Here is a 20,539-nt window from a genome sequence, read left to right as displayed (position 1 = left end):
CCACTGAGACTTTAGACCTTGTCTGTGTTTTTTATTTCAGCTTAAGAGACTTTATATAGGGTGTCACAGCTTAATTTAATAGGCTTCACTCCTGCCTTAAACCAGTTTTGCCTTTGAAGCTAAACTCATTTTAGCTTAAAATCAACTGTATTCTTTTCTAGAAACCATCACTAGGGTTTGGCAGTGAAAGTACCATATTGCTAATGTAATAATTAAGAAAAGGAGTTTCTATGATTTGAAGTTCATGTAGAGGGGAAATATTCTGGCAATGAAGAGTTCAGTAGAGTTGAGATAGGTTAGATATTTTTAAAAAAATAACTGTACCATTCAGGTTTATAAAGAGTAGCAGCTAAATGCCACCAGTGTGAATTCTTTAATCCATCTGGCAGATTATTATAATTTATATCAATCTGTTGTATGCAGATGTTGACATCAGGCTTTAAAAGTCATCTAAGTTCTTTAAAGACACTGGTACAGTGCATTGCAAGTGCAGAACAGTTATTCCTGCAAGATCCCACCTCACAGTGAGTTAAAGTGCCCATTTTCTCAACAGGAATAGGAATGTCACCTTGTCTATCAGGTTCTGATTGTAGCAGAATACACTGAATTTTCTTGTCTTGCATAACTTTGTGCTTCTATGTTGTTGGAAGGCTATACCCTTGAAGGAAAATAATTCCAGAGCATGAAGGCTTCTAATTCTTTATGCACTTTACCCACAAAAATTAAGCATCCCCCTATACCCGTAGATACAAACAGCCTTCAGCTCTCTTTAAACTGTGCAAATTAAATATTCAGTAAGTCTCCATCAGCATTAATCTCCTTTCCATTCTGCTCGATGCTGGTTTTCAGAGGTCCAAGTCAGGCTGTGAAACAGACCCATCTATCCCTTGGCAAGCAAGGACGGCATCATGGATACTGTGAAACAGCAACTCTCTTGTTACAGTGTCATCAAAAAAATTTAGTCTGGTCAGCTCATTCAGAACAGGGCCTACAAAAGAAAAAACAAACATGGCATCCCTGCAGAAGCTGAAGTTCAGAGATGGCAGGCAGCAGTATCTCAGGAACAAGATGGCAACTTGGTATGACTTGAAACATTGAAAATAGCCAGGTGGATCACATGCTACTTCCACTCCAAAGGGGTAACTCTTTTATCTGGGCATACACAGAGGCCTGTTCTTGGCAGAAGATGCTACAATTCCCAATACCAGAAACTTGGAACACTGTAGGCTTTTCTCCTCGTTACAGTATTACAACAATTTCAGGGTACAAAGTTCAGTGTGGCATTTACAATTTGCCAGCTGGAATAAACGGAAGCAGGACCCAGTCCTCACGGAGCTCGTGACCTCAGTGCTCTACTTGCACTGAGGTGAAGGCTCTAATGCACACGGGCTTGATTTCCTCAAATCCAATTTTAATCCAATTTTATGTAAAGTAAGTGCTGATAATACTGAGACAGAAAATTTAGGACCAGAGGGAAAGGGCTAAACCACAGTCTCTCCCATAAAGCTCACAAAAACCCCATCATCAAAACTTACCACCACAGCTGGCAATACAGACACCAACACCAACTTCTTTGTATTCTTTTATGATCTGCAACAGAGTTAAACCCAAGTTAAAGGCAGGGATGTCACTGCACACACATGGCAGTTCTGGAAGATGTGAAAGCTGCACAGTTCACACGCCCCAGTATTCAGCTAAAACTTGCAGAGCTACACAATTAAAGCTGTGATTAGGTGAGATACTCAATTGTATTTGAGCTGGCATTTGTGCCTCATGCTGACAGGCTCCCTGTTAGGTATCTGGTAGGATTTCTATGGGTTGCTTTTTTGGGGGGGGGAGGGGTAAGGAGGGAAGGTCTTACTTACTGATTTTAATGTTTTTGCTCCAACTGAATCCACAAAGTTCACCGGGGAGAAATCTAGAATTAAGGAGTGGATGTTTGCTTTGGGCTCCACAAAGTGTTCATGCTCATCAGGAGACGTGTCTTGCACACTGACATCCACAGATGCAAATTTCCCATTGACAGGCAACTCCTCATTTGCTATCTCGTGTTTCACACTGGCTTCCATGTCGTTACTCTGGGAGTGAAGATAAATGCTTAATGTTAAGTGTAGAAACCCTTTCTCCCCATACTCATCTGTTCTTTCAGCCTTTAAAAGGTGCACAGCTCCTAGCCATCACAGAAACTGGCCTGCTAATCCTGTCAAGGCGTGTATATTTAAAGGAAGTAACACCAATCAGGCTCTTAAGTTAAGCATCTTCCCCCAGTAAAAAGCAAACACCAGCTCCCAAGTGAAGATTAATTTAAACATGCACAAAAGCACAAGTGTGTTTCAAACAACCCTTCTCTATGTACTTGCCTCACCTAACCATGCCAGGACCAGCAGTGCTGATGGCACCTTTTTATTACAGGGGTTGACAATCTAATTAATTTCATTATATCCTAGTTCTGCATGATTATTCCAAGTATGTGGGGAGGGGCAGAAACAGCATGTGTCAGCACTTTCTGCTGACACCACTGCTGAGACAGAAGGACAGTGAGGAAAGGCTCTGCTCTGTGCTACCTGAATGTAATCAAGGTTAAACACAATTATTCAAACCAGCCATAAGCCTCTGATCCTTAATGCTGGTCCCCCTGCACAGTGCTGGCTCCCCAAGCCTCCCTACCTGAGTAGCTCTCAGTACCTTGTGTAAGCAAGACTGGTAACACCAGCAAGCAGCACGTTAGCTGAGAAAGCAGAGGTCAATATTTACCGAAGAATTCATTAGCTTCAATACTGCTTTCTTCCTGAGTTTGTTTGCCTTCTTTACTTCCCTGGCATGTCTCTTCTGGGCTTTCCTCCTTGCTGCTAATATGGCACAAGGGTCCACTCCAGTCTGTCACAAAAAGAAAGCACAATCAGAGGAGATTCAGCTTGGTAGGATGACATTGCTGTATCCGTTAGCACTGAATTAATCACTGTCAATAATTTAAAACACAGGCCTGCATTATTCATCTTCTCTTGGTGGAGGTGAGAACAGTATCAAGTAAGAAGTAATAATCTTGGCAAGCACTGTGTTAACAAGATGGAGAGGAGATGAATCACATCCTTGAAACCAGAGTGCCACCTTCCAACCCAGTGCTGATTCGAGTGCAGAGTGAAGGGGAGAGAAGTGCATTTGGACTCAAATCACTGATACCTCTTGCTTTGTGAAGGTAAGTACCACCCACCTCTTTCGTATAAGACTCATCATGAGAACTACAGCAAAATTTGTCAGAAGTTAGTACTGGTGCATTTGCTGGTGGCTCAGGCAGTTCTGCCCTTAGCTAGCTCTCTTACTGCCATTCCCACCCAGGCACGCAGAGGCTAGACAGGAGGTGATGCACACTCTTTCTGCTGGAAATCTGTTGCTCAGGGGGGCACTGAATGCCCACAGTGCTCCACAGCCTCACACTCCACTGAAGTGTGTCACACAAGAAGGAAGCTTTTACTCCCAGACATTTTGTTTCCTGTTCAGCAACTACTTATTTCCTTCTGAAAAAAAAAATATGTTTTTGACCAGTTTGTGCTCTGCAACCACCAGACTTTCCATTCATAATCAGTCAGTATCCAGCTACACTTTTTCTGTTTATTCCCTCCTACTGTGTTGTTGCTTCCTAAGATAATCTGCAGTCAGTTGGAGGGTCACCTTCTCTTATTTTACTAGTCACCACGGGCCACAGGCTGAGAAACACTGTGCTAGGGGCTACACTAAAGGGGCTGAAAGACAAGCCTGTTTCAGAAGCCAGTTTGAATCTTCTAGACACAAACATTGCTTTACTCACCTTTTTCTTCAGGGCACTTGTATATGACTCACTATTGGCAAAATAAAGTGATGCATTAGCTTGAAATATTTTTATTCCAGGACATTCTTTTACCTAAGGAAAAGAACATTGGATGTGCACAGTTAAGTATTGCCGACACTAGAAAAGCACCTGTGTGATCTCAAGACAGATGAACTTGCAGTCCAACAGCCAACCTTGAATGGCTGGGCAGCAGGTGTCAAAGCTCAGCACTGTCGTGAGCTAAGAGAGATCAGACCCTCCACCTTTCCCAGTGTAACACTGCATACAATCTATGCCATGGAACATTTCTTCTTTACAACAATGAAATGTACAGCTGTAAAATTAAGAAATTAAGTATTTCCAGTTCTCTGATGCTGCTAACTGCAACTGGTTGTACCATGAGGAAATCATGCAGCACTAGGAATGCTTCCTTTTAGTCTCCTTTTCTACAGGCATAATGACTTCTTTACCTCTTTCTTGTCTTCTCAGGTACACACACAAACACACAAGGCTTTTAAGTCTTTGGCTTTGAACAGGCCTACAGATAGGCCTCAATATCACTTGCTTCTTCTGCTTTAAATGAAGTCAAGTCTAACCAGGTTGCACTCTGACATTTTACATGCAAATGACCTGGCCAGCAGCAGAGATCCAGCCTGCCCTGTGCTGCCAACCCTGCCTCTCTATAGGAGGAAATGCATTCAGTCTAACAAAATGCATTCAGTCTAACAAAAATGGGGCCTCCTCTCCTTTGCATGTTGCTATCAATATGCCCACATATACTTTTGCTTTGTATCATATTCAAAGCAGAACTGCTGGTGAGAGAATGTTTTCAGATTACAGCATCATTTTCTCACATGGGTTTTCACGGACTTGTTCCTCAGTAAGGGGGGATGTAGCATTCACAGCAGCACCTCTAAGAACATGCCAGAGAGTGCAGAAAACTTGAGTTGCTGTTTGTCAATAAATACACAGCATGTTTATATCCATTACATTGACAAGACATACACCTTTCACCTGCTTCTGGTTGAACAAAATGGCATTTACAGGAAGTTAAGTGCATTAATCATGTATATTTCATGAGCAGGGGATGGGTGGAGGCAGGGAGATGCTGTTTTGAACAGTTTGTGTAGTTCTGAAGAACAGATCAGCTTGGATGTTGGGTTCCATGGATTTCATGCAATACTGCCACACAGGTAAAGAAGGTGACCTTGTATGTGCTTGTGTACATAGCAGGTTAGCAGTGGCATTCCCATAAACCTTAAGGTTTTGTACAAGCTAGTACAATGGAACTAGTAGAAAGGTTACTTTTGATCATACACGCAGTCAAACATACATGCAGTACAAAAAGCTAATGTTTTGAACAGAGTAGCTTTTACTACTAAAATAAAACTAATTTTCTTTCCCTTCAACACAGGTGAATGCCCAGCAGGCAGCACTGTATGTGCAGTATCATAGGGCTAAGCAGCCAACTGCCACAGTCACCTTTGCTCCACTACATAAAACTCTTCAGTGCAGAAGAATACACTCCTACCTCTTCATACTCTTCCACATCACAGTAGATGTCAGTGCCAGGAATCTGACCAAGGATTCTGTATTGAGGGCTAGAGAGAAAAGGAAGCAAATGTTTCAGTATTATCACTTATAAAGTGAGTGAGTGTTCAGTACAGGTTGAACCCTATTTTAAATGGTTGTTCTGCAGTGCCTACACATGGTCAAATGCAGTGAGCAGTTCATGGCAGGATCATAACAAAGAGGCTATTTGGTGACTAGACAAGTTTACTTCTGTCATTGGAAACACAATTTATAAACTTAGCACTGTAATGTTGATAGGTTTTGAAAAGCACAAGCCAAAGCATGCACAGTTACAGGGAAAATTCTCTTTGGTGTAAACTGGTGCAATTCCATTGACTATCTTGCAAACATGGAAACTTGTGCTGGCAGAAAACCTGCTCCAATTTCAAAAAGCCACTCTGCTCCCAAGACAATGTCTGAGCAGATGAATATTCCCAACCAAGCAGTGTGACAACAAAGCACACAACTGTTCTGTTTGCAAGAACAAAGCCATATACAGATGGCAGAAAAATAGTCTTACTTCTGTAGAGTGGAAGACTCAGAATTTGGTTTTCTTCCAATGCAGACTGAAACCAAGACTTTTGCACATTGTCCACCTAGAAATCTCACACCTTGAGCCTAGAAGCCTCACATGACAGTCCCACCCACACATGCATTAAATCACTTCACTGCAGACAAGGAAAGCTCCACAGCAAAAGCTGTGTCACTTCAAATGGGAAGAGAGGCAAACTGATTTGAAAAACTAGAAGAGTATGCACTATTTTTTGATTAATTAGAACTTCCTTATAAAAAATCCCCTAAGCTTTCACCTATTAATAACCTGACACATCTGCCTTATTGTGACAATCAGTGCACACAAAATGTCATCATTGACTGAAAGTAGAATAAAGCAGATTTGAACTTGTGACTCTAGGCATTAATAAAAGTAAACAAGATTAATCAGTATAAGAAATTAAAAATCTTCTGTTTATTATTGAAATTGCAAGTTCATGAGCTCTAGAAATTTTGTTCTCAGAAAAATAAAATGTGACCCTGGATCACAGCAACGAGGCATGGCCTACAATAAGAGACAAATTCTATATTGCATGCAGTTAAAGAGAGAGGAAAGGTCTTCTGCTTATTTGCACCCCTTAAACAAACAAAACCACACAGAAGATCAGCAAACACTAATTTTGATAAAGAAGAAATCTGACCTTTGTGTTCTGTAAATAACGGTTATCATGGCAAAGGCTACTGCAGTAAGCAAGCCATAGTCGAGTCCCAGGAAAAGGGAAGCCACAAAAGCTACCACCCAGATGGCCTAAAACAGAGAAAAGCTCTGAATTATTATGTATCCTATTCTGTTAACAGCAACAACAATAGCATAAGTCGACTTCAAAACCCATGTATTACTTCTGTTCAGGAACAGGCTATAATGTAACCCATCATGACAGCAGCCTGTAACTGCCTTAACCTTTCAGAAGGGCATAAAAGCTCAAGGCACATCGACATATGACAAACTGTCACATATTAATTATTGCCTTAAATCCTATTCTCCAAGGAATCCTCTGTTACCATCAGATCCCAAATACCATAGGATAATAATAAAAAAAAATATTCAAGGCTTTCAAGTAGCTCTCACTTCCATCAGCCAGTTAACCCAGGAGAAAAACCCCACCAAAACATTCCCTCTGACACACTGTTAGTTCTGGCTCACTACCAGCCAGGTTTCTGGTTTGTCTTATGAAGATGTCAAATACCTTGAAGTAGTTTTCTTTGTTACTCTGTTTTTCAAATTCTTCTCAAGACTTGCCATAGCTTTCAGTGCAGCTCCTATAGCAACACTGAAAAAGCTTGGTTGCAGTAAAAGCAAAGCTACTTTTGACTCGAGTTAAAGGTTGTTGAACAACACATTTTTTGTCTGCTACAGACCACTCTCCTAGGGTCTCCCTGCAGCTCTTATGTTCATCTGCAATGCAACATCAATTTTTAACTCCTTGGTAAGTTTCTACCCTGTTTTGGGGATTGGGAAGAAGAGGACCAACAAATTCAATACAGTAAAATATATGCACTGAGCTGTGCATTACTCACCAGCTCAATCTTACTGGTTCTCCAGAAGTGTGCAACATCTCCAAACTGTTTAAACATTCCTTTCAGGTTCACCATGACAATTGCAGCTAGCACTGTCTAAGAACATTATACAAATGCAACTTTCAGAAGCAAAATAAGCCAAATGCCAAATAAGAACTTCAAAGCGTTACAAATAACTGAATTTCTGTGCTTGGTCCAACTGATGAAGTCTACTGACAAGATGTTCCATCTAAAACCACAACTTTTCAAGTAGTTTAGTGGAGACAGGCTTTTACTGCAGCTGCAGAAATGGCAAGCCAGCATCTGTACAGCCTGATTTATTCTTTCCTGGTAAGAGAAATCACATATGCCTGAGCTCCATGCTGCTACAGTTATAGTGCTTGTAGTGCCTGGAGCAGCTAGACTATCATTTCAAATTCAAGCTTCTCTACAATATACTGCAACAATTCCTGCAATAGTCATATAGGTGTAACCCAAAGTACCTCTCCTATAAAGGAATTGCATGTCATCATACGCACGTCATCAGCAACAAACTTTAAAGTCAGAATATATTTATTCACATAAATATATTCAAATATACAAATAAATAGAAGTGAGCAAAAGCTACTCATTATGCTGAGTCATCACTCAGCTCCAACCCTCTGCTAGCTGAGCTATTACTGTCTTTTAACTTTTAACCTCTTCCTAGAATTCCTATGCTGCAATCAAATGCAGCCTGCAGGACTAGGGCAGTGACTGTCCCCCTGTACTGGGCACTGATGAGGCCACACCTTGAATCCTGTGTTTTGGGCTCCTCCCTACAAGAAGGTGCTGGAGTGTGTCTGAAGGGTCTAGAGCACCAGTCTTATAAGGAGCAGCTGAGGGAACTGGAGTTGTTTAGTCTGGAGAAAAGGAGGCTGAGAGAAGACCTTACCGCTCCCTTCAACTACCTGAAATTACATTGTAGAGAGGTGGGGTTTGGTCTCTTCTCCCAAGTAACAAGATGATGGCCTCAAGTTGTGCCAGGGGAGTTTTAGATTGGGTATTAGGAAAAAAATTTTCACCAAAAGGTTGTCAGGCACTGCAACAGGCTGTCCAGGGAAATGGTTGAGTCATCATTCCTGGAAACATTTAAATTATGTGTAAATGTGGTGCTTAGGGACATGGCTTAGTGGTGGACTTGGCATTGCTAGGTTAATGGCTGGACTTAATGATCACACAGGCTTTTTCCAAGCAAAATTATTCTAAAAGGGGAATTGTTTAAAGGTATCATTTTTATGTTGTAAAGTCAGAATCTGGAATGTCCAATATTAAAAAAAACCAAAACAACAAAAAGCATGCTGGAGCCTTCAGAATGTTAAGAATTTCTATTCTAACTTACAGTAAAAATGCATAAAATATAAAGGTTTCTGGTTCAAGGCTTAACTGTGTTTGCTCACCAATCATCTCACAACCCCTATTTAAGCAATTCTCACTTGCCTCTGTTCAATGACAAAGCAATACCTCACAGGCAAAACTCCTTTACCTGTGGAAGTGGTTCAAAGAGGTATCCAATGGCCACAATCACCAACAGAACCATAACTGAAGAGAGAGTACCTGCAATCTGAACAAAAGAAGCCAGAAATAACTTTTGACTGTCCCCACAGGGCAGCATTACTGATGAGCTAATCCCTCTCCTGCTTTCCACAAGGCTGGTTGCTCCAGCGACTCTTGATCCCTCCCACTCAGTTCACCCATTCTGGCTGTCACGCAGCTTTCCATCCTGGCCCAATCAGCCTTTGAAACTGGGAAACTCCAGTTATTCCATCTGGCCCAGGCAAAGAAACCTGGCAATCTAATGAAGCTTCAGACTTCAGCTTTGGAGCTCCAAAAAGCAAACTTTGTTTTGCTCAAAATTAGGGTTCCTTGTACATACCTGAGTTTTCCCACCGGTGCTTTCCTGAACAAGACTCCGAGACATTGAGCAAGTGATTGAAAAGCTTTGGAAAAATGACCCCACAGAATTGCATATTCCCAAGGCAATAAGTTCCTGTGTTAAAAAATAGAGAAAAACAGAAGGTAGTTATACCTAGCCACTGTACAAAGCCACAGCTATCTGTATGTATTAATAACCACATCTTATTTGCAGTGCTTTCTAACAACCTAAGGAATAGAGAATAAGCAAACTTACTGTAGCTTACACTTGTGGTTCTTACAATACAAGCTGATGCATTTTAAACCATCATCATCAGTGATCTGGATGGGGGGATCCAGTGCACCCTGAGCAAGCTTACAGTGACACCAAGCTGGGCAGAAGTGTTGATCTGCTTGAAGGCAGAAAGGCTCTACAGAGGGATCTGGACAGGAGTGATCAATGGGCCAAGGTCAATTGCATGAGATTCAACAAGGCTCAGTGCCTGGTCCTGCACTTGGACCACAACAACCCCAGGCAACACTACAGGCTCGGGAAAACTGGCTGAAACATTTCCTGGCAGAAAAGGACCTGGGGGTGTTGACTGACAGCCTACTGAATATGAGCCAGCAGTGTGCCCAGGTGACCAAGAAAGCCAACAGCACCATGGATTGTATCAGAAATAGTGTGGCCAGCAGGACTAGGGCAGTGATTGTCTCCGTGTACTCAGCACTAGTGGGGCTGCACCTCAAATCCTGTCTTCAGTTTTGGGCCCCTCACTACAAGAAGGACATTGAGGTGCTAGAGTGAGTCCAGAGAAGGGCAATGAAGCTGGTGAAGGGTCTAGAGTACAAGTCATACGAGGAGCAGCTGAGAGAACTGGGATTGTTTAGTTTGGAGAGGAGGAGGCTGAGGGGAGACCTCATTGCTCTTTACAGCTACCTGAAAGGAGGTTGTAGGGAGGTGGGTGTTGGCCTCTTCTCCCAAGTGAACAATGACAGAACCAACCAGAGGAAATGGTCTGAAGCTGTGGCAAGGGGGGGTTAGACTGAATATTAGCAATAATTTATTTACTGAAAGAGTGGTCAGGCACTGGAACAGCCTGCCCAGGGTAGTGGTGGAGTCACCATCCTTGGAGGTATTCAAGAAATGTGTAGATGAGGAACTTCAGGAGATGCTCTAGTGGCCAAAACCATAGGTTGTGTGTTGTGGGTTTTTCTGGGGTGTGGTTTTGTGGGGGTTTTTTGGTTGTCTTTGTTTGTTTGTTTTTGTTTTGTCTCAGAGGTCTTTTCCAACCACGACTATTCTGTGATACTGTTTTAGAGAGTCCCTAACCACAGCCTTTATCACTCCAGTCATGATCAGTATGCTAACTACAGACAGGGCCAATTATTGCCCCAGAAAATGACAGGCTGCCTATTTACAAGGGGAGAGAATAAAAAGAGACTATAAAATGTAATTGGAACTTTTAAACCTCAGATAATAGTTCTGTGACACATAAAGCATTCAATTTATCACATGGGAGCTCTGTGCTTTGCTCAGGTAGCTGCCCATCAGGACAGCAGGCTACATAATGATTGTCCCAATAATTAATATTAATGCATATGTCCAAGTTTAACAGAAGCAAGTTTCCCAAAGTGAAGCTAGAATTGAAACTGGTTGTTAAAACACAGCCAGAAGAACTTAGAATTCTTGGCATTTAAATATGTAGGCTGTCAAAACCCTTACCTGATTCCACTATTAAAGAAAAACTCATTTTTGTCCAAGAACCCATTCTACTTTAAGGATGAAACCAAGGTGCTACTGAGAATTTTCAAGAAAGCAATCCAAAGCTTTTACCTGATTCCCATCAATGGTGTAACCATGTTTAAGGGCAAAGATCTTGGCCATTGATACAGCCATTGAAAATCCAACTATTGCTATTGCTATCGCATCCACAAATATTGCTGGGATGAGCTGAATCATGGGAACTGCTGGTGCACGTAACCTTGGAGATGAAACAAACATTTAACAATTACCATAATAAAAGCTATGTGCAATACAAAAAAGGTATAGTTTGAATAAGAATACATAATCCTTACCCTTGAGGAATATTCCCAACAACATCCACTGTGTATGACTCACTGAGATTCATTCCAGCTGAAACTCCTGTGCCAATAATTACCTAAAAAATCCACAAACACATTTGTAAACCACAGCATTTTAAAAACCAAGCAAACCCTGCAGAACCTTCGAAACATGCATCTGCAAGTACCTTTTTCAGAAGGGGCTTCTGAGCTCTTGGACTCCAAGTGGGAATGCCACTTAGAGCCTTATCTTGTATTGAATCAGGTACCAAAACTCCAGGACAGAGTGGATTTTACAATAAATCTCTACCTACCCATTGCCAGGAGGGATTGTGGGTATTTAACTGAGTTTTCAGTCCTTTGAGACTTATAAAATTCTGGCCCATCAGTCTCTGACATTATGAGCAACCAAACCTTCAGCTGGATCAACCCTCAAACGAACTACATTCAACAGAAGCTACTGAGAAGCTCAGTAAGGTTTGATAGAAAATTATATAGTTTCTACAGCTTTAGAACAGTTATATAATTTAGCTATAGAATTTCACAACTGGCTTACCACGATGATCTCCATAGGAATAGGAACTGGGAGCTTCTTCTTAAACCGGAAATTGATTTCCTTGCCAATCAACAATAGAACAATGCACGTTAATCCAACAATCAATGCAGCAACGTTGGTTGTAGTTATTTTTGAAAGCACAGCAGCTATGCTCTGTAACACAACAGAATTATCATAATTATTCCTAAGAAAATATAATATTAATGGAGATTTGCCACAAAAGAACAAATTATGCACTACTGTTCAGCTGTTTTTATTCTGTATTTATAACCACAGTGAATCAGTGCCTCACCAAACCCCAAACTGTTCCCAAAAAACAGTGAAGTTCAGAGTATCTCAGTGAGTGAGATCCACTTGCAATCATTAACAACATCAGCCTTCCTCAAATGGGGCAAAAATTTGGCAAAAAAACTATCATAGGGAAAAAAAATCTAAACTAAACTACATCACTTATCCTCAACATTTTCACACATATTTCATACTGGCAGCTGCCTGAAAGCAATAAATGAAAACTCTTTCTAATACCTTCAAATATTCTTTGGCAATTCATATCTACTTAGACCTGCAAAAACCATTCTAAAACGATAAAGCTGCTGATGCAACCATTGAGGTTACCATAGCAATATGATTAAATAACAGTCATCTGGCAGCTGGCCATTATTCCAAATATATTTTAGTTAAAAACACTATTAAAAGGGTGTTAGGCAAGAAAGTATGCCGGAACACACAAGTTGCTAGAGGGTAAACTATTTCCCTACCAATTACTTCTCCTTTTTCTACTGCATTTAATAAACCAATTGTCTTCTAGAGAGGTCTTTGAAAGATGATGTACATATCCTTCTTTAGAGAGACAGAAAATTACAGTAACTATCAGGATATTATACATTCAAGATGTCCTGGTAGTACATCCTGAAGGTATCATTTCCCTCCTATTTGTCTGGCAGTCAGTACGTCTCGTTTCTGGATTAGAGAACTAAACAGCAAATTTAGGAATTAATCATTAGTGCAGCCTTGTTTCTAAAAGGATGGTTACATCTGCACTAATGTACATGAAAGATTCCGACAAAGTATCTTCTGTAGTCTCCATGTAGCAAAAAACCTGAAGCTTCATCATTGCTGAGCCACCAATCTGCTCAAAAGCTTAGGTTTTCACAGATATCAGAGATCTTTCCTGTTCTTCCACTCAGGGCTTCTTGTCTGCAAAATCAGATCATTGACTTTGTGATGACAACTTGGAGCTTCCTAGACTGACCTGCAAATCAGATTCAGATGCATCTCAATTTGTTCATAACAGCATATAAAAGCATAAAAGTAATGCTCGTATCAACTTAAAAGCTTTGGTTGTTTTTTAAATTATAAATGTCCCTTTAAACAAATTTTTTTTGTGCAGGGGATCCATTGCATTTTTTTTCAGAGCATAAAGGTCAATTTTAGATTTAAGTGAACAAGATCTTTTGGTTTCACTTAAGTCATACTAACCAAACCACAGCTTTACTCTGCATGGTTTTATTTCTGTCCTCTCACATCACTATGTTTTGGACAGAAGGCGAGTGGAAGGGTAGGCTGTAAGCTATGTCAGATACTGGATCCCTACATGCTCTAAACAATCAGGTTTAGTACTTAGGGTCTCTGATAAATAGTAGTGTTTTACAGTGTATCTTGCTTTCAGAACAGTTTTCCCACTCTAAAGAAAACGTACATTTATGATGACATGGCACCTTGTGTCCAAGCACACTACATAGCAGTTTATAAACAGGAAATGAATAATACATCAGAATTTGTGTGCAAAATTAAAAAATACAGACTGGGCAAAGTGCTGAGAATCGTATTTCCTGGCTTTGCAAAACATGGTTGGTCTATTAGTTTGGGCCTCAGGCTTGTATTTTATTAGGAGGATAACTTTTTTAGTAGCACATCCTCCCTCCGTATACAAGAGACACTTCCATGAACATTATCAGTTCATATTACAAAACTACATTTAGCAGAATCCTGAAACCTGCCCATCTCAGACTGTGACTGTGCTGATCTAACAAGTTACAGCCAAGCTGCACTTTAAGCTGCTCACAGAATCACAGACTGGTTTGGGTTGGAATGGACCTTAAAGATCATGTAGTTCCAATCCTGCATGGGCAGGGACACCTCTCATTACACCAGGTTGCTCAAAGCCCCATCCAACCTGTTCTTGAACACTTCCAGGGATGGGGCATCCACAACTTCTCTGGGCAACCTGTTCCAGTGTCTCACCACCCTCACAGCAAATAATTTCTTTCTAATGTCTAACCTAAATCTCCCCTCTTCCAGTTTAAAACTATTTCCCCTTGTCCTATCACTACCCTCTCTGGTCAAAAGCCCCTTCCCAACTTTTCTCTAGGCTCCCTTCAGGCACTGGAAGGCTGCTGTAAGGTCTCCCTGGAGCCTTCTCTTCTCCAGGCTGAACAGCCCCAACTCTCTCAGCTTGTCTTCATAGGAGAGGGGCTCCAGCCCCCTGATCACTTTCATAGCCTCCTCTGGATTTGCTCCAGGAGCTCCACATCCTTCTTCTGTCAGGACCTCCAGAACTGGACACTGCACTGCAGGGGAGGCCTTATGAGAACAGAGCAGAGGGGGAGAACCACCTCCCTTGACCTGCTGACCACACTTCTTTTGATGCAGCCCAGGACATGGTGGCTGGCTCATGTTGAGCTTCTCATCAACCAATATCCCCAAGTCCTTCTCCACACAGCTATTCTCAATCCATTCTCTCAGCCTGTAATTGTGCCTGGGATTGCCCCGATCCATCTGCAGGACCTTGCACTTGGCCTTATTGAACTTCCATGAGGATGGCATGGGCCCACTGCTCAAACTTGTCAAAGTCCCTCTGGAATATATTGCTTAAGACCTTACACCCAGTTTTGAATACGGAAGCATTTTTCTACTTAGTGCCAAAATAATAATAATTTAAAAAAAAAGAGGAAAAGGCTTAAGTACTATATTCAGACAATGCATAATTTGCATATTCAGTAAACGTAGTCACTCACATATACAACTGAGAGGGGTCCACTGTATCGGTTAGTCTTAATGCCAAGGAGATACTTCAGTTGAGAAGTAAAGACATGAACTGCAGCAGCAGTAGTAAATCCTCTCACTAGAGGCTCCGTTAGATAGATGGCTACAAATCCAAATCGAAGGAGACCTAAACACAACTAATGAAGAAGAGAAACATTAGCCATGTGACTCCCACTGTAGCCTGAACATCAGTCCTAAGTAGAAGACAAGGCCACATGACACCTCTTTTTACCTTAATGCCCGAGTCAGATTGGGCAAACCTGAACTTGGCCTTTCTAAAGCCACAGTTCAGTAAGCAGCCATCAATGCACCAAACCTTCCATGCCACTGGCAGACACAGTGTGGGATACAGGTAAATGTATGTGTTTGTATCTGTGCATTTATAACAGACTATAGAGAAGATCATGTCAACTTTTTCTGATGGGATAGGAAAAAATTCAAGGGGAGAGGTTTCATCTTCCCCAGTCAAGCCAAGATGCCAGATAAAGACGTGCCTCCAATGTGCCCCTCCCCACTTCAGTTATGGGGCTGCCATGGAGCAGCCTGTATTCTCCACAGTGCAGTGCTGAAGCACAAATCTACTGACAGGGGACCCACCCTGACCCAGTGCCCCTTGCAACTGCAAATCTGGAAGCAGCATCTGCACTTGCCCTTAGAGCAATCGGCAAGCACATACCTGGATAATTCCTGAAAGAAAGGCGAGAGTCACAGCTACCTGCACCCTCTTGGCATCCCTAGCAGTGTAAATTTCAAGGGGATCTGTAACATTAGTAGAATTATAGCCCATAGAAGTAATTTCATCAGGCACTTCTCTCACAGCAACGCCACCAACCATCATACTGATCACGGCAAAGGTGCCTGAAATAAGACGGAGAGGAAAATAATTGGTTAGAATCCTGGGAGTTTTTCTTAGGAGTGACTATTATTAAGAGATATGTGGAATTAAATTATAATTGACTTTCTACCTGAAGATTGTATTTTTTGGTTGCCAAATGTGTTCCAGTAAAGCTAGTTAGATGGTGAGCATACACCTCTGTGGTAAGCAAACACCATTATTGTTTTCTGTCTCAGTTTCTATTATACAAATTACAGATTTATTCTGGCCACACAGGACAGCTGACTACAGCACTGACATTATCGTTCAGGAGTTAACAGCACACATTTCTAGATCTAATCTGATACAATATGCTCCTCTATTACTTCCTAAGTAGGATGGATAAGTTAACAATAAAAAAGTACTACTAATGTTTCACACATTTGTGTTTCTTCTTTTAATTTGGATTTATGGTAAACAATTACACTTTCTATTTCTTCAGTTTTATTTTCTACAATTTCATTTGACACACGCACACATACAGACTTCCAGTTATCCATACAGATATACCTATTGATATGTGCTTGGAGGTTCCAAAAAAAGTATATAGAAAGACAGGATAAAATGAAGAATATAGGCCAAATACTGGGGGAACAGCTGCCAGCAAAGCATATGCTAAACCTAGAAAACAGACACAAATACTTATGTTAGGCAAACAACAGAAAGAAACCATCTGAAGCATAACGATTTAAGCCCACAGAAATTGAACTCACCTAGCAGGAAATCTGGTGACATATCATAGATTTAAACAACTTGCAGGAAATACTTCTTAATACATACAATACTGCAGGGAAGTACCTAAAAACCTGAGTGGTTTCAGTCAGGAAGCAGTAAGTCTCTAATTACAGGCACTGCAGGTGTGCTTGCACGTGTCTACATCTGTGCATCCATGCACTCATTGTTTTGCCTTTGTGGCTGAGAGTAGCCAACCATTTTTTTGTTTTTGCTTATGTTTTCATCTGTCAACGAATGGAATTAAAAAACCCCAAGCCCCATAACCAGTGGGACACATTTGTTTTTTCTCTCTCCTCGTTGGTAATCTGTGACTGATAAAACACTTCCTGTGTATTCCCAGAATAAGTGGGATGACATAACTTCATGTTTCTGCAAAACATCCTCTAAGATGTAAATAAGCAGGGAAGCATTGTTTATGATCTTCAAGGTCACAGAGCTGAAAATTAAGTCCTTTTTGTTATCAAGCCCTGTCCAGCTACATGCAGTAGAAGAGCGATCCACATCATCCCTACTTGTAGGTGGGGCTGGCAAGCACAGCAATGGAGCTGGTGGGGGAAGAGCTCTAGGAACACTGGGGAGGGACACCTCCCGTGGTGTTCCTCCTCTGTGTGACAGAGTGTGTGCTCATCATGGGACCAGGCTCACAAGCAAGCTGTGTGCACCACATGATGTGGTGACTAACTGTCCTGAGCAGCTCCAAAAAACCCACTTGTTCTACACAGGTTATGGTAGTGAGAATTAAGACACCAGAACTGAACAAATGGGCCTTCAGAACAAAACGCTGTATCCTGGGTTGGCTTGGCTCTTCAATTCATCTTCACAAGTGCAGACTTACGACACCTGAAGAAGCTGTGTGTTCTTACCACACTTGGGCAGACTGGTCCAAGTTTGGGCAGAAATGCTCAATGGTCCAGTGCAAAATACAGAAGGAAGCAATGGTTCACCCACCATCCAGAGCTAGTGATACTCAAAACCACTTCTCCCTATTAATTTATTTTTAAATTAAGAGACAAAGCATCAGGTTATCACGACCGGAAAAAAGGAGGGACCTTCTGTGTCATCTGAGCACTCCTGCACAGTGTAATAGCTCATCAGGCCCAGCTCATGCCCTAAGCAATGTCTGAGTCCTAACCAAGATTTCATACTACTACCAGAACTGGACTGATTATATAATTTCTTCTCTTGCAGCAATGAGCTTTTAATTAAGTACTTCTGAATCTCATTCCAGATATATTCTCTGCCCCATGGGCTACCTCTCACACCAAGAATATCAGCAGAACACCCTGCACTGTAACAGCCTGGCCTTTAATACACTGCTGAATTTGAAAATACAAGTGACCAGAACAGAAAACCAGTGGTTTCAAAACTGGGAGAGTGGATCTATGTGAAGTTTCTGATCTGAATAGCCTTTTATTCCTCTTTTTTTTTTTTTAATTTGTACTGGCATTTTTAAAGGCTGTCAGTGCCAAGGAAATAGAGAGATATTGATATGACAGAAGTTCACGGCTTAAAACACGCTGGTCATTTTAGTTCTGCCTGGAACGATTCCCAGGCCTCTTTGAACTCCTGCTTGCTATAATTATATCTATTCCAGAAAAATAAAGTTAAACTTTTGTCTTTTTAGAAAGGCAAAGATCAGGAGCAGTTCAAGGGCATGTCTGCGGTCACTGGAGGAAAGAATAATGTTTAGTTTATACTTAATTTTTGACTTTGTTTTAAAGTTCACTGCTGAGCTCTTAAATTCTAGTGTCCTTATCTGGTCACCACATAAACTGTGCTTCAGTATACAACCATTAATGTTTGTGTTAATGTTAATGTAGCATATGACAGACATGCCTGACAGTTAACCACATTACTTGCCAGTTTAAGATAAGTTAATGTTTATATTTGTGTAAGAAAAAAATATCCTTAATTCTTAAAAGTTGCACAATAGCACAAAACCAGAAAGCTATAGCAATAAAGAAGCCAACTGCACAGACTAAGTTAGGATATTTCAGTGCTTTAATGCGTTACTGCCTGTTGAAATCCAGGTTTCTTGGACTTAAGAGATTACTTCCTCAGACCTGCCTTAGGCTAAAATGGAACAATGAGGTGGACATATGAAATAAGCCAAAAGCACAAGTCAATTTATATATGCTTAATTATATTACCCTTAGCATGAGGACTCCTCTGGACTAGGCTCTGCACAAATTTTAGAATTCCCTCTACTCCAAGACTTCCTGGGGAAAACTATTGGGACTGTAGCAGCTGTCATGAGGCTGCCATTCCCAGAGCAGTGATGACACTGCTGTAAAAACGCTGGCCTTTTCTAAACGCACAGCAGTTCTGAAACTGCTGATAGTGAGGTGTTAGGCTGGTCCAGTCTCCAAGAGCTGAACAGAAAGTGAATTTCTCTTCATCTTCCACAGAGCCTGCTCCTACTTTAGGACAAGACTCAATTTGGGGTGAAACTTCCAAGTAATACAATAGAAATCCCACAGATTTGCAGTCTTATTATAGACAACACTTTTTATTAATTTTCACCATGTAAATCATTGCCCACTACTATGGTTCCAGCTTCAACTGGTGGCTTCTAGTCTTAAGAGAAAAAGAAAGATCAGTGTATTGATTTCTTGCATGTTCTTCTCTGGTTGAATTTAGTTTGGTTACTTTGAAGAGTTGTTCTCCTGAAACACTACTACCATCTGTCGGAAATTGCTACAGCTTTCAGGTTGAGGAGATCAGAAAATAATTGGGTACATTCAGCAAAGGCTTAGATGTGCACTTAAATGGTGAAGAGCTATTCTGTCATCAAAAGCTATTGGTATTGATCACCAAGGTAGGCTTCTTTTGGAGTTTGCTGCACATCACTGACTTGTAGTTTAAGGGAATTATTATGGGCTGTTCTGCAGAATGCTGTATTCATCTCCACACACACCTCTGAAATACACATTCTGTTCTCACGAGCACCTGCTCAGGAAGCCAAACGCTGCCATAAAAGCACACACAAAAAAAGCAAATAAAAGGTTAAACAGATTCAGAGAGATACTCACCTTGAGGGAGCTGCATAACCCCGGTGCTTATACCTGAGATAATGTCTCCTAATAAGTATTCCCTCACAGGGTAACGAGGAAGCCATTTTAAAATTGGTATGCAACTGTAAAGATGAGACTTGGCTTTCTTAGAAGAACAACTGAAAATAAAAAGCAGAATTAAAAACTTAGACTCTAGCAGGGTACAAACAGGTTAAAAATTTGTCTTTCACCCCTATGCAGGGAAACAGGTCCATTAAGGGCAAGCTCAGGCCTCTGATGGCAGTAATTTCTGGACAAATATTAAGCAACAGCAACTATGATTCCAGTTGATTTAGCCCTTTACCACATGTTGGTTGCTGTTTACAAATCTTATGGAATTGGAGAAGAGTCTTGTGAGACTGGAGGTCAGTGGGAAATGAAACTGTTCAAGTCCATACACAACTGAGGAGTCACACAACACTTTTTCCTGACATCATTCTTAGTAGGAATCCCCTGAGGATAACTTGCTTTCTGATAGCAGTTTTCCCTCAAACTACTCTGCAATGCTTTTTCCTGTTTTTATTTACTATTTGTGTGCTTTGTACTTTTTTATTAAAACATTTTATATTTGTTTTTTTAAAAAAACCCTATTATTTTACTAATGCTTGTTACTATCACTGGTACTGATAGGCTAACTTTAAGGCTATTGGAGACCATTACCCTTCTTCACCCTGAAAGAAAAGGCACTGAAGCCAGCAGCACTGATCCTTGTGTCTGTTAACAGAGTTATTAACCTTTTGAAACCCTGACTCATGACAAATGAATAGAGCCAGGAAAAAAATATCTCTATCCAGCACTGCCATGCATCATACTTTGATTGTACTGTGGCAAGAAAGTTTAACCTTGGGTAAAAATATCACACTAGGATCATATAAATGCTTTTTCCGTGTAGG

General features: G+C 41.0%; 1 protein-coding gene across 1 annotated transcript in view; it reads right to left on the bottom strand.

The window, feature by feature from the left end:
• Positions 1 to 845: 845 nt before the first annotated feature.
• The window catches only part of SLC26A5 (solute carrier family 26 (anion exchanger), member 5), a 20,977-nt gene continuing 1,283 nt past the window's right edge, over positions 846 to 20,539 (bottom strand). Inside the window, exons 2-18 of the mRNA XM_010004153.1 lie at positions 19,626 to 19,765; positions 16,369 to 16,479; positions 15,661 to 15,842; positions 14,957 to 15,121; positions 11,940 to 12,092; positions 11,399 to 11,481; positions 11,157 to 11,304; positions 9,342 to 9,455; positions 8,952 to 9,029; positions 7,448 to 7,543; positions 6,571 to 6,677; positions 5,337 to 5,406; positions 3,806 to 3,898; positions 2,755 to 2,877; positions 1,866 to 2,078; positions 1,536 to 1,590; positions 846 to 988 (exon numbers count right to left, since the gene is read on the bottom strand). Coding sequence (XP_010002455.1) covers positions 846 to 988; positions 1,536 to 1,590; positions 1,866 to 2,078; positions 2,755 to 2,877; positions 3,806 to 3,898; positions 5,337 to 5,406; positions 6,571 to 6,677; positions 7,448 to 7,543; positions 8,952 to 9,029; positions 9,342 to 9,455; positions 11,157 to 11,304; positions 11,399 to 11,481; positions 11,940 to 12,092; positions 14,957 to 15,121; positions 15,661 to 15,842; positions 16,369 to 16,479; positions 19,626 to 19,765 — 2,074 coding nt within the window. The remainder of the gene's footprint in view (positions 989 to 1,535; positions 1,591 to 1,865; positions 2,079 to 2,754; positions 2,878 to 3,805; positions 3,899 to 5,336; positions 5,407 to 6,570; positions 6,678 to 7,447; positions 7,544 to 8,951; positions 9,030 to 9,341; positions 9,456 to 11,156; positions 11,305 to 11,398; positions 11,482 to 11,939; positions 12,093 to 14,956; positions 15,122 to 15,660; positions 15,843 to 16,368; positions 16,480 to 19,625; positions 19,766 to 20,539) is intronic.

The sequence above is a fragment of the Chaetura pelagica genome, unplaced genomic scaffold (assembly GCF_000747805.2).
Source record: "Chaetura pelagica isolate M959 unplaced genomic scaffold, ChaPel_1.0 scaffold141, whole genome shotgun sequence".
Lineage (NCBI taxonomy): Eukaryota > Metazoa > Chordata > Aves > Apodiformes > Apodidae > Chaetura > Chaetura pelagica.
Note: the sequence above shows the minus strand (reverse complement) of the source record. Positions and strands in the feature narration are given on the sequence as shown.